This window comes from Nannobrachium achirus (assembly GCF_963921795.1).
Source record: "Nannobrachium achirus genome assembly, chromosome: 5".
In the NCBI taxonomy this organism is placed as follows: Eukaryota; Metazoa; Chordata; class Actinopteri; order Myctophiformes; family Myctophidae; genus Nannobrachium; species Nannobrachium achirus.
In genome coordinates this window covers 51,899,542-51,913,716 of record NC_137814.1, presented here as the reverse complement: position 1 = coordinate 51,913,716, position 14,175 = coordinate 51,899,542, and the positions used below count along the sequence as shown (strand labels likewise).

The window sequence follows — 14,175 nt, the reverse complement described above, 5'->3', positions numbered from 1 at the left end:
CAGTCAACATAAACATCCACTTGTTGGTGAAGTTGTAAATAGCACATCGTCGTTGTCGGGTGGAAACCTTGTATGTCCAAAACCGTTTGTTTTGTATTTATCATTTTTAAAATGATTTAAACTAGTGAAAACAGCCGATCTTGGTGCGAGGTGTTGTGTGCTTGTAGATCAGCTGTGTTCGATGGTGCGATGGCCATATAATGAAGCAGTACTTTACTGCTTCAAAAATTACAAATTTGAAACTTGGACATAAGGTTTCTGCCCGACAGTGACAACATATTAGGTCGTTTTGAGAGACTACATCACTGCTTTTTTCAATTAATCGTTTCACCGCTGATTATACCACACTAAAAAGCCAGTTTGTGTTTTGTCACAGGAATGAGAACTGCAATGAGAACTTCACCACAGACTTCATCTACCAGCTGTACTCTGAGGAGGGACGCGGTGTGTTCGACTGCAGGAAGAATGTCCTTGGACACATGCAGCAGGTACAGTATGACATGCATACATATTATATATACACTAGGGATGGGACAATAAGCGATATTATTAAATATCGTGATGAAAAACACAGAGATATAATTTATCGTGATATCGTCCTCCTCCATGCACTAGGATCAATTCTATGCTGCCCGGCGGATCTCGCCGGGTCCTGCGGCGTCTCGAAATGGCGTGGAGGGGGACATGACTCCTGCTGCTGTCCGCTTTGAGTAAATGAGGAAGTGATCAGCGGTGGAAAATGAGTGATAAATCATAGCGATTTTATAATTATAGTGGATAAGCCTAAACAAACCAGTTCACATGAACAATACCGATGTAAAATAGGATATCTGAACGGCTACATGTATTTATACAATTAAAATGTCATGACCCAGCACAGTTCTAGGGGGGCTTGCCCAGGCTTATTTTTATTCCGGCCGCCAAAATAAGCCTGGGTTTCCGAGGCTAGTAAAAGATCTATAAGCTCACAATGCGTAATGAAATGTTCATATCTTCCCATCCCTAATATACACATGCACGCACACACATACCCACGCACGCACACACTTTCTTACAGATGTGAATCTGTATACTTAATGATTTTCTTAAATTGTAAATTGTAATTCTGTCCATCAATGAATTGATTATTATTCCTTTAATATCCTCCACAGGGCGGTGCGCCGTCCCCGTTTGACAGGAACTTTGGGACCAAGGTAGCTGCCAAGGCCATGCAGTGGATCACTCGACAGCTCAAGGACAATTGCAAACAAGGTACATCAGCCCAATTAACATTAACATTCTAACAGTTAAACAATGATATACATTAAGGCAGTGGTTTTCAACCAGTAGTCCAGGGACCACCAGTGGTCCTAGAGGGGGTTCTAGGTGGTCCCCAGGAAAACGATGGAGAGTTGGTAACCAAATGGACCCTTATACAGTAGGTCTTTAACGCTTCAGTGTAAAATGAAACCAAATTGACCCCAACAGGTTCATTTGTTTTAATTTCTGGCTCTCAAGAGTTAAATTATTGTTAAACATCTGCCTTACTGAATTTACAAGAATTCAACACAATTAGAGAATGTAGAAGAATTGATATTTTGATCAACGTTTTGCCTGTCACATTACATCAATACTGCATGGAATTGTGCACAAAATCGTATCCAACGATAACCAAATATTCTACGTTTTGTTATGTGATCAAATGATGGTCCGTGGCTTAAATGCAGAATAAATAATGGACCTTGATATGAAAACAGTTGAAAACCACTGTTCTAAGGCGGCTGTGAGTAATAATTGCTGTGAACCCTTAACGTTGTGCATAATATGGTCTGTGTCAGCGTCTACACATTTGTCATCGTGTTAAGTTGTGTAAGGCAAACCTGACTGTCTTGATATTGATATAAAGTTAATGTCATTCTAGTCTTTGTGAACAGTGCATTCTGTGTGGTATCACGTCCATCATGGGTATAAATGTGTCCAGGCCTACAGTATGTGTACACTGCAGTACTGTGTGTGTAAATCCTACCTCCCTTCCATGTTGCTCCACCTTACAGGGAAAGTGTTCGCTAACTCTGAAGACACCTGCTGCTTGCTGGGAATGCGTAAAAGGGCCATGGACTTCCAACCTCTGGTTCAGCTCAAACAGGAGACCGACTTTGTGTAAGACAGTATTCTTTTTTAGTAAAGGATTTTCTTTTCTTTTTCATTTGTTTTAAAGCATTTGTGCTTTGACAGCAGTATACTGGAGGGACACAGGCTGGCAGGGTGTTTGCCGTTGTCTTGTCAGTGTCATACTGTACATTACAACTAAGACATAACATGAAATACAAATTCAAATATATATTACTGTCAAAACTAAGACATAACATGAAATACAAAGAAAGGTGCAATTCTGGAAAATTGGTTGCACTGACACTGGGAAATGAATGCCGTCTTACCATTTATATTATATATTGTGATGACAACAGTGTGTGAAGCATGACCAAAAGCTTCACGTTTCTGTTGTGCAAATGTTAACACAAAGCAGGTTCACTTTGCTGGCAAAAGAATCTCGGATCGAGAACAAGTAGTGTGTTGCCTATAGCAACCACACTAATTATATAGAAAACTAACCCTTACCCGTTCGAAGATATGAACTCCGAAATGATGTGCAGTGTGTGGGTTATGGGGTGTGCAGTGCACTGTGCACACAGTATATGAGGGATGGAAAGTAACGTTAACTGGTGCTTGCATGATAATATATAGGAGCATCAATGTAAGAAATACCCGTTTTGTGTAATGGCTATAAAGATGCTGTGTACCGATCTGCATGATTTTTGGACAAAATCTGTAGGAGTACTGTCCAAAATGTGTTTTACTCAAACCCGCCACCTGGTGGCGCTGTAACAGGGCCAGACACTCAGGCAGACACCAAAGTAAGCTTCAGATCAATTGCTCCAGCCACAGAGGAGAAACAGACAGACAGACAGACAGACATTTGGAGAATTATATGTCTGATAGAAGCTGAAAAACTGGTCACCTTTCCACTGTTGCTAAACAGTCACATGGCAACTTGTTGCACAAATTCTACATTTTGGTAGTGATTTTGACACTTGAATACCGTTGTTTTGGCACTGTTTGGCAAGGGGAAATGTTCTTATTCTTCTCTACGTGTGGTTCTGTTCACTCGTTCCAGTCACAGGGTCCCTAAGGAACAGTGGTGGCTGAAGCTCCGTCCTCTGATGAAGATCTTGGCCAAGTACAAGACCAGCTACGACGTGTCCGACTCCGGCCAGCTGGAGCACGTGGCCCGCATCCCGCACGAGAACTCCATCTGAACCAAAACCAGTCAGCCCCCTGCCATGTCACACTCCAACCCATGTTCCAAGAACAGGACGTAGCCTCAATTTCCCTTCCGGGGGAAATCAATAAGGTTTATCTAATCTTATGCTTAGCCTCAGTCGTGCTACAGTACAACTAGCATCAGTGAGCTAGCCAGCTATCTTAGTGAAATAAGCACCGATAACTTTGTATTTTCTAGTCCCCCCCCTGGCCAAAATAACAATAGATTTTGCTACAGTATAAAGCCTGCCAGTGATGTAGAACTATTACATAAAAAACTGTTTGATGTTAAAGTATACTTTTGGTTTATTTTAAAAGCTAGCTGGCTAACTTATATCGTCCACTATGCCGTGTGAACGCCCTGAGGCTACAGCTAGCGCTTCAGTACGGTGGAGTAAAAGCACTGAGCTCTCTGTTGATCTTTACAGCACTTTCAGTACCATTGTTATTGTATTCCCAAAAGCTGCTTATGTAGGAGAGGCACATCGTGCCAGGAAGATAGTTTGATGAAAGCCGTACGATAACAGTTTATCCGGATGCAAGGGAAATTAACCATCTGCTACACACGTGTTTCTCAAACTTTAAAATGTCCTTAACTCTGACAGTGTACAAATGGAACCAAATGAACACGTTAGGGTTCATTTGGTTCCATTTGTACACCGTCAAGAGTTACAGACTTGTATGTGTCAATTTAGACCCCCTTAAAGCAGTGTTTCCCAACCTGTGGGTCAGGACTAGGGGTCAGGACCCCCAGGGGGGTCTCCAAATTATTTTGAGGGTTCCCCAGATGATTAACTTAATGTGCAACATTGTTCTCTCACACAACAGTAAACAACCAAGTGTATAGAGGGTATCTGCACATTTCTAAAGTGACAATTTAAGGACTTTTTAATACTTCTAAAACAAATGACAAATTAAACATTGGCCAAATTGTCAAATATTAGAGGCAGAAATTTTGAAAATAACTGATCTACATGCTCACAACGGCTCTCAACGCCTCGCAACGCATGTAGATCAGCTAGTTTCACAATAGAACCGTGTTATAGAAAATGTAATTCCTCAACTCTTTGTGCTCGTCAGGGTGGGGGATCCCCAGTTAAAATATGATTATTTTAGGGGGTCGCAGCCTGAAAAGGTGGAGAACCACTGCCTTAAAGGAACCCACAGAGTCCCTGGAATACACTTTGAGAACCGCTGTGCTAAACTGTCCCTTTCTTTGCTGGATGGACCGTGGTTAACTTAGGAAATAAACTTGTTCTATTAAAGGCTTTAGGAAGAGAAGGAAGAGGCTGTCTGTCTGTCTGTCTGTCTGTCTGTCTGTCTGTCTGTGTGCGCGTGCGTGCGTGTGTTTGCTATCACCCGCTTAAGTGAGTATGTGTTTCATGTTGACATATTATTATTATGTATCAACCTTGGACTTTACGTGTGTAGTATTTTAAAACAGGGTAATTCACCCCAAAAGTAGGTTCCTGTTGTTACTGTAGTTTGGCGGTGAGGTGGAGGTGGTGTTATGCAATATTAAATGTTTCAGTGTGGCAACGGTGTGTGATGTAAGTGCTCTTGTCATAGAATATTAAAGCATTTATTGGGATGACAATTATGAAACGTTTCAGCGTCTGTTTGTCATTAAGGTACCAGTGGGGGAAATACTATGTGGATCATGAGACGTACGCCTTGTTGGCTAATCATGCCAGCTGTGTACTGTAGAGTCGGTGATACACAAAGAAACAATGAAATGTATTTCATGACAATTTAATGGTCACCTTTTCATAAATACAATGTCAAAATATAAATCTAGAAGTAGGTTGAGGTCATGTCCAACATTAAAGGACAACTTTGTTTTTTTTTTTACAACAAGGGTTCATATTTTAGATTGTAATTAGAGAAAAGAAAAGTGTTAAAATGTTTTCATTTACTTCTTTCTATCGTTTTAGCGATTTTAATGACTTTGATGCGTGCAAGTGCCTAAATGTGTCTTTTCAGATACAATAAGCCGGCAATTTCTTTATTACTATTTACAGTAACACTACCGGTACTAGCCCCCATAAGTAACATCTGCCCATGAAAGATTGTTGTGCATCTTGGGAATGGGCTTATTGTATCTAAAAATACATATTTAGCTACTTCCACGCATGCCCCAACCACTGAAATCAATGTCATTAAAATTGCTAAAATGATAGAAATGTTTTAACACTCATCTTGTCTTTTATCGAATTACAATCTAAGATATGAACCCTTGTTGTAAAAAAAAAAATAAAGTTTTCCTTTAAACAATCTCTCTAGATAAATCTGTGTTACACTGTTGTACAGTATAATAAATGTTCAGATTTAGGTCAGTCAGCTTTAACAGCACTAGGAGCTTTCCACAGAAAGTTTTCCAATGATTCATATTTAAGCATGAATTGAATATGAAACAACAGTCTATGGTAGTACATAGTGGGGGGGTTTAATTAACAAAATACCTAAGGATAATAACGTTATTTTACAAGCCATGAAGGGTCTTTGCTAATGGTCTCATTCTCTGGTCCCAAAATGGCTACGCCACACGTCATCTGGCCAACACCAAGATACCTGGAAGAATATAACGATAAAATCGATTACAATCAATTTGCATTCTATACAGTATATCGGATTTTCTGCCGAGCAGCAACACCACAAAATATTGTCAGTTCCAATATTCCATTTCTTCTTATTAACACATATGGTGCCAACCCCGAGTTTCCCCGAGTTTGTATTGGTACTACCGCTGTGCCAACCCCGAGTTTCCCGAGTTTGGGCCGTTTTTGAAAAAAAGAAAAAAAAAAAAAAATCATTTTTTTTTTTCAAAAAGTTTTTTTGGACCTCCAGAAATGTATTAGGCATGATCGCGATCGCGAAATTGCATGTTTAACCCCCATACCAACTCATTCTTTCAAACATGGCAGCCATGTTTGTTTACATCGGAAGAAAACATAATGGCTGATAAATCATGAATGCCTGAACGGATTTCCAAGCGGATTTTTTTTTTTGAAAGCTGTGAACAGCATCTACACACGTGGTGCATCATCTAGGCATGGGCGTGCACTTTTTACACAATTGCACAATTACATGGAAGTCTATGGTAACCATGGCAACGCAAGACATTGAAGAGAAAAAATCATTGCAACATAAGTGTTAAGAGAGAAGCTCATAGATAGAAAGAAAGAAAGGTTGAGGTATAATATATTACCTTTCAGCCACTTCCACCAGGTCCTTGTCAGTTACACTGAAAAGCCTCTCCCTGTAGGCCTGTTTCATCTCATCTGTTACACCACTCAGGAAACGACCCATACCTGGAACAGGAGGGCATGTAATGGAGAAAGAAAATCACACTTTTAGACTACTAGAGGAACAACTTCTTTTCATTTTAGGACTAAGGTCTTGAACAGACCGTAAAAGGTCTTATTTGGGACCGTAAAAGGTCTTATTTGGGAGTTCCTTTTAGGCACGGTGTTTAACTGTACTTGTACTCTACTAAATTTCAATTGTATTGACTATACTTGTACTGTTCTCTGAAGTTTTTATTTTTATTTAAAAAAAATACAAACCTCAGTTTCAGCGTTAAAACCATTCTCTGAACATACTACAGCAGAGGTTCTCAACCAGTGGTCCGGGGACCAACAGTGGTCCTTGAGGGGGTTCCAGGTTGTCCCCAGCAAAATTATGGGAGTGTTGGTAACCAAATGGACCCTTCTAGATTTTAACTCTTAAGAGTTAAATCATTGTTAAACACCATGCATTACTTAATTTATTTACAAGAAGTCTCCACAATTAGAGAATGTAGAAGAATTGCTATTTTGGTCAACGTTTGCCGGTCATCTCCTATGGCACAAACATCTATACAGCATGGAATTGCAGACCTATCCAACGATAACAAAATATTTTGGGTCTGAGCTAAATCTCATTAAATGGTGGTCTGCGGCTCAAATGCTGAATAAATAAATGACCTTGATGTGAAGAAGGTTGAAAACCACTGTACTATAGCCTAGGGGTGGGCGATATGGATGTTTCATGTTGGTTTTTGTGGTTATTCTTCAAGTACAACCACCTACAAGGTAAAAAAACTAAAAGAAAAAGATCCTTTTTGGGAGGTCTAAATTGACCCATACAATTATGTAACTCTGTCAGTATACAAATGAAACCAAATGGATCCTAACGGGTCCATTTGGTTTCATTTGTATACTGTCAGAGTTAAGGGGAGACCTTAATTGACATTGTAAAGTTTGAGAACTACTGATTTACACCAAAATACAGATTTAAACGAATTCTGCAATGAATCTCTGTATTAACAATTCAACAGGATTTTTTATGAGGCTCCCTCATTGTATCACAATATATATACGATATCCCAAAAGGCATATCGTGGAGACATATCGCTCACCACTACTATAGCCTCACAAAGCCAAAATAAATCACTACTGATTGACCTTTGGCTGATGGAGCCACGGGAGCGTCTACGGCCGAGAAGACGGACAGCTTGGCCTCATCGATGTCCTGCTGGGAGAAGTGGCCCGCCTTGGCCCAGTCCACACCCCTACGGAAAGCTGACAGGGTCTGCACTGAGTTGGGGTCTCTGGGGGAGATAGGAGGAGTCAGGTTATGGTCCCATAGAGCAGTGGTTCTCAACCTGTGGGTCAGGACCCCCAGGGGCAGGGGTGAGATGCCGTGGGCTCTGTTGGGCTCGACAAGCCCACACTTATCAAGCCGTACACACGCGCGCCAGACATGCACACACTTCGTCAAGTTGTGTGACGGCTCGACAGCTCGGTCAACACTTCAATTCCCTACCTGTCTGTTTTGCATTAACAATACTCTGGTAGGCAGGCTCATTTACACTTATATGCGGCCAGCATATACGTTCGCCTAGCATTCTTTGCAGACTTTTAGCTCCTTTCGGAACCTCTCGTCTCCCTCCGCTATGCAGCTCCTCACTCATTTTGTCAAAGCTGCATAGCGGAGGGACTCGGGAGAGGTTCCGAAAGGAGCTAGCAGACTTTACTGTGTGTGGGTGAGTCTATAATGTCTACGTAAAGTTATTTTATATAAAGCCTAAAGGAAAATACATTAATTGAAACTAAAATAAAAACAACAAATTAACAATGTAACTAAATAATAATAAGAAATATAATTAGATTAAACATTTTGTGTTATACAGTATTAGCACCGAGCGGCAGGCATGTGTGCACACATGCGCGTGCACGTGCACGCACGTGACGTGCATGTGACGTCATGAATTTAGAGGGCCACCACTTCAAAAATCCATATCACACCACTGACCAGGGGGGTCCCCAAATTATATTGTGGGGTCCCAAAGATGTTTAGCTAAATGTGAAACATTGTTTTCTCACTCAACAGTAAACAAACCAACATACAGTATACTGTAAGTGTATAGAGGGTATCTGCACATTTCTGAAGTGACAATTTAAAGACTATACGATGATATGACATCATGACACAACCTACCTATATGAGTAGAAGGAGAAGAGACCGCCCCCTCCCATTCTGGCCCCGCCTCCATAGGCTCCGCCCTTCTCTCTGATCTCACCGTGGAGGAACTTGGCCGTCATCATCCTGGCCAGGATGCACAGGCTGACCGGAGACAAGGTCATGAGCAGAGAGAGAGAGAGAGATATTAATCTGAGTGTTACAGAAATATAAATCCATCTCCCTGTAATTAGATTCAGCCAAAATGACTCAGCCCCTTCATCATGGGCTCGTACTCATCATGCCGAAGAAATGTCAGCCAATCGAATGACGTACTGAAACGTGATGCAATAAAATGTCATACTGATAACTTTAAAGACCGCCCTCGAAACCCACCTCTTCCATATTTCTTTTTCCATCTAACTCATTCCACCTGTCCTTATTATCTTTAATGTTTTCATTCCTTAGTCTTAGTGTTTTTCCCCTAATAAAGTTGTTTATTCTTAGTTCTCTCTTGCCCCCCATGTAAAGCGTCTTTGGGTACTCAGAAAAGCGCTATAAAAATGCAAGATATTATTATTATTATTATAAGTGATGCATTACAAATACAGAGAAGTCATCCAATCAAATTACATACTTTTCTTTCTTTCTTTTCAATTATTCTTTATTCTTATTTTTGTGCAGTCTCCAGTAGGTGAATGTGGTATTGTTTATTCATGTTTGGTGTCTTATAATCCCCTAAGTGATGGGTCTTTTTGAGACATGAAAATTAAAATGAATTCATCCATTCAGTTATTCATACTGAGAATCAAAAAGTCATATGGGAAAATCATCCAATCAAAAGTCTTCAAGTAAAAACTTAGCCAAAACATAATCCAGTAAGAAGCAATCCCACTGTGCTGTATTAACATGTACAGGTACATAAAGCACAGTTACCTGGCATAGTCCTGGTGGGTGTAGGGTACGGTGCGTATGCACTCGCTGACAAAGTTAACAGGGAAGGGAAGTGGATAGAAGGTCTTCATCTGACAAGGCTCGTACGAGGGTTCCTGCAGGGAGTCACATGTTGTTGGTGGGAAGGAATTCTGGGTTAATCAAACACTGGCTTCATGATTCAATGAGGATATATAACAAAAGTATTTGGAGATGTGAGTCCGCAGCCAAATACATATCATTTTTAGAATTGGCTTCAGGTCTAAATGGGTTTATCTATCTAAAAGGATATGCGAAAAGAACTCATTGCAATTCATGAATTGACAATACGTGTATCTCTCTTGGACTTACAGAGACGAGTTTCCTGCAGGCTGACACTCCTGGTTCAACTGAAGGGTCTAGAGGTTTCTGAGAAATTAAAATAATGAACGTGAATCAATTGCAGCATATTCTGCTGTTCTCAGATCTAGAACAATAGTGTGTTGCCAATAGCAACCGCACTAATTATACTTAGAAGTTACAAAGTCCTTTTGTACATCTGTATCCATGTTAGAACATTACATTACATTCCCTCTCAGCCAATCAAGACACAGGTTATCAGCATTGTGAGGGACTAGAGTGGATTATACGAGCTGCGTTGTCGTAGCTAGACATTTGAACAGAGAAGATAGGGAACCATTTGGACCATAGACATAGAAAGGTAGACGCCTCCTTCGGCTCTGGTGCATATGCATCGAGGGACCAAGGGAATCTGTGTGCATCGCTTCCACGTGCGTCACACATATGGAATTTGCTAGGCCAATCAGAGGCAGGTGGGGAAGGGTCTTTTCGGAACTGGCTCTTTTGAATTGAATTGTAGTCCTTGGATAAGTCCCGGAAAAGACGCGCTGTGATTTGCCAGTAGTCACTTGACTGGCAGCAGTCCCTTCGTTTTTCCAGGAAGTCCGGACTACAATTTTTGCACGTCACTCCAATGAACTGCAGAGGCGAATGAGGCATCTAGCTTTTTATATCTGTGATTTGGACCCTCAGGTTTAGAGTCTAAAGTTAGACCATACCTTGACGAGATGAGGTCTGACAGCTTTGTGAGCTTTCCTGTTGGTGCCGACGTCTTTTATGAAGTGATCCAACTGTCCTGCTGCAGCAGACATTTTATGAGGCGTCGCATTGACTGCACATCTACATGAACAGAAAAATAGATATTCCTGTTGATTATATTATATATATAAAAATGCACAATATGAACAATATGCTATACAATCCACATAACACATAACAGGAATGTGTCTAAACCAGAGGTCTTCAACAGGGGGTCCTCAGAGTAGGGCTGTCACGATATGACATTTTACATGACGATTAATTGTCACCCAAATAATTGGCGATTAACGATTTAATTGTGTTTTTGTCGTTGATGATTACATTTCTGTTTGGCTTTTAGGCTTTGAAGTTGTACATGGCAGATATGATACATAACCTAAATATACAAAGAAATGACTGACATATTTGACAACTTATTACTTAAAAAATAACTTTGATAGTGGAAATAGCCGATCTACAAGCTCACAACGCGCCGCGATGCGACGCGTTGTGAGCTTGTAGATCCGCTATTTCCACTATTTTTGACTTTTTTTTAAATATATGAACATTTTTCAACATGGAAACGATTATGACGATTATGAAAAATAATCACGATTATGTCAAATAATTGTGATTAGACGATTATGTAATAATTGTGACAGCCCTACCTCAGAGTTACTACAGGGGGTCAGCCAAATCTTTGTGTGATCATGTTTGATCACTTGAACCCTAGCATCCCTATTCTTAGTGGAACATTAGCCAAAAAATAGCAGATCTACAAGCTCACAACGCCTCGCGCTGCGAGGCGTTGTGAGCTTGTAGATCGTCTATTTTTTGGCACAGAGGTTTGGTGTAGAGGGAAAAGAAGAGCAAGCTAGTAGTAGTAGGTATTGACAGTTCAAGCGGTTAAATATATGAAAATACACATTAATCCAACCTACACAGATGATAGTGCTGTCAAGTCTAAACTGAGATTATAAGAAATAATCCATGTACATTTTTAATCTGCAACACAATACGATATGTAGTGGGGGTCCCTGCTTCATCTCTCTCAGAGCTAAGGGGTCCTTGGCCTGAAAACGTTGAAGACTAAATCCTAAACTATCGATAGCCAATATTCAGAAACATAAGTTGAGCCCACCTCATATTGTCAGGGTTCAGGACGTGTTTCTTGATGGTTCTGAGTGTTCTGAGGACCTGGGTGAGGCTGGGCATCTCTGCTATCCGCTTCATGAACTTCACCTGTAGAGTTACACAAAATAATACAATATTAATTCAGAACGGGTACACAGTATTGTGTATCATTATTTTATGCTTTAACTATTGGCACTCGGTGCCGCGCTGCAAGCTTGTAGATCTGCTATTTTTGAAAAATCGTGAAAATTAGAATTTTGACCCGATTCTATAAGTGTCTTTTGAATCCTTCTAAGGTTTTTTGAAAACCCTATGTTTCTATGTCAGCAATCTGGCTGGTCCTTTTCACTTAACTGGAGCTCAGTTAGTCTGTTCTTGAGAGACTACTAATGTCAGTGGTTCTCAAACCTTTTCATGTGAAGGACCCCCAAAATGATATTTATTTGGCCACGGACCTCCATCTCAAAATATTTAGTTCCAGGGACCACCCAGAAGCAAAATTTTAGTTACAAACGTTCGCTTTGAAAATACATATATTCAAAGATTTGCACACATTTTCACGACTTTTTCAAAAATAGCAGAACTACAAGCTGTGAGCTTGTATATCTGCTATTTTTCACTGGTTAAAGCATTCAATAATTCTAGGCCTAAAATGGGTTAAAGGGATATTACACTTTCAAAGTCATTTTATCGTCTAATCAGGCTTTTATGAACACCCTGAACAGTTTTTTATTTGCTTGATTCAATATTTAGATATTTGATGTAAATGTTACCAGGCCCGACACGCCCAGGCCCTCTCCACATACACACCCATTGTAACTTCAAACTCCATTTTAACCGTGATAAATTCATTAAAAACAACCATTATTTTTTCTGGTGACTCATAATACCCTCCTAATACGTGAGCAGGCCGTGTTTTTTCAATAACCTTTTTCATTTATTTTTAATAATCCATTTTTGTATTAAATATTTTTCATTTTCCCAAATAATTATTAAAAATTAATGAAAAAAGTTATCGAAAAAACACGGCCTGCTCACGTATTAGGAGGGTAGTATGAGTCAACAGAAAAAACAACGGGTGTTTTTAATGAATCTATCATGGTTAAAATGGAGTTTGAAGTTACAATGGGTGTGTATGTGGAGAGGGCCTGGGCGTGTCGGGCCTGGTAACATTTACATCAAATATCTAAATATTGAATCAAGCAAATTAAAAACTGTTCAGGGTGTTCATAAAAGCCTGATTAGACGATAAAATGACTTTGAAAGTGTAATATCCCTTTAATGTGACTTCGGGTTGTCTGAGAAATCCATTTAGATTTCAGAATACGGACTCGGAGCACAGCTATTTATACATCTCAGCAATACCTGTGAAATAACCTTGTTAGTCGTAATACTGACGTGTGTGCGCTGACTTAAAAAGATTGTTATTGTTATTTTTAATTTACTTTATTGTCCCCTTGGGGAAATGTGTCCTCTGCATTTAAGACAAGAGCATATGTATATCGTCACTGTCGGGCAGAAACCTTTGCAAAGTAAAGCCCTGCTTCATCACACAAGGCTGTCGCACAAAAGTAGTGAAAACAGCTGATCTACATGGACACAACGCCTCGCAGTGCGAGGCGTTGTGTGCTTGTAGATCGTCTGTTTTCACTAGTTTAAATCATTTTAAAAATGATAAATACAAAATACGGTTTTGGACATACAAGGTTTCCATCCGACAACGACGATATAGGATATGCACATCCCCACAGCATACACAGTGCTGGATCCAAAAACGACCAAGTGAATAAAAAAGGAAATGTCTGCACACGATAATGATGCTCTCCTGTCTTTAATTTAGTTTTTTCAACCAAACAACGTTTTGCCCAGCAGCGCTTTATCAAGACGGGAGAGCATGCTTATCATGTGTGGACATTGACTTTTTACATCCTCTCCATTTATAGAATCGGGTCAAAAATGTTCAAAGACTTGAGCGAATTTTCACCATTTTTCAAAAATAGCAGATCTACAAGCTTGCAGCGCAGAACTCGGTGACGCGCTGTGAGCTTGTATATCTGCTATTTTTCAATAGCTTAAAGCATAAAATAATGGTTTAAACTGCGGTCACCTGGTCCATCCCTCCAAAGGTCTCCTGGAGGTCTGCAGCAGGGCTAAGACTGCGGGCTGCCCGGGTCATGGCGTACATGTGACCAGAGTAGGAGATCCCATTGGCCAGCTCCTGCGCTGACATCATCACCAGCACCCTGAGACGTTCCTCGTCATCAAAATGGGGGCTGGAGGGCACAATAA

General features: G+C 40.3%; 2 protein-coding genes across 3 annotated transcripts in view; one reads left to right on the top strand and one right to left on the bottom strand.

Annotated features, from left to right (window-relative positions):
* The window catches only part of LOC308285156 (ATP-dependent 6-phosphofructokinase, platelet type-like), a gene marked incomplete at both ends in the record, with an annotated part of 91,539 nt that extends 88,243 nt beyond the window's left edge, over window positions 1-3,296 (top strand). The window contains 4 exons of the mRNA XM_080725873.1: window positions 377-488; window positions 1,152-1,251; window positions 2,034-2,139; window positions 3,155-3,296. Of these exons, the coding sequence (XP_080581999.1) occupies window positions 377-488; window positions 1,152-1,251; window positions 2,034-2,139; window positions 3,155-3,296 (460 nt within the window). The remainder of the gene's footprint in view (window positions 1-376; window positions 489-1,151; window positions 1,252-2,033; window positions 2,140-3,154) is intronic.
* Window positions 3,297-5,116: 1,820 nt separating this feature from the next.
* pitrm1 (pitrilysin metallopeptidase 1) overlaps window positions 5,117-14,175 on the bottom strand; it is a 29,246-nt gene continuing 20,187 nt past the window's right edge. For both annotated transcript variants that reach the window (XM_080725182.1, XM_080725183.1), the window contains exons 19-27: window positions 13,994-14,159; window positions 11,894-11,994; window positions 10,734-10,854; window positions 10,027-10,083; window positions 9,679-9,791; window positions 8,782-8,907; window positions 7,746-7,891; window positions 6,509-6,611; window positions 5,117-5,871 (exon numbers count right to left, since the gene is read on the bottom strand). In XM_080725182.1, the coding sequence (XP_080581308.1) occupies window positions 5,778-5,871; window positions 6,509-6,611; window positions 7,746-7,891; window positions 8,782-8,907; window positions 9,679-9,791; window positions 10,027-10,083; window positions 10,734-10,854; window positions 11,894-11,994; window positions 13,994-14,159 (1,027 nt within the window). In that variant the 3' untranslated portion in view covers window positions 5,117-5,777. The remainder of the gene's footprint in view (window positions 5,872-6,508; window positions 6,612-7,745; window positions 7,892-8,781; window positions 8,908-9,678; window positions 9,792-10,026; window positions 10,084-10,733; window positions 10,855-11,893; window positions 11,995-13,993; window positions 14,160-14,175) is intronic.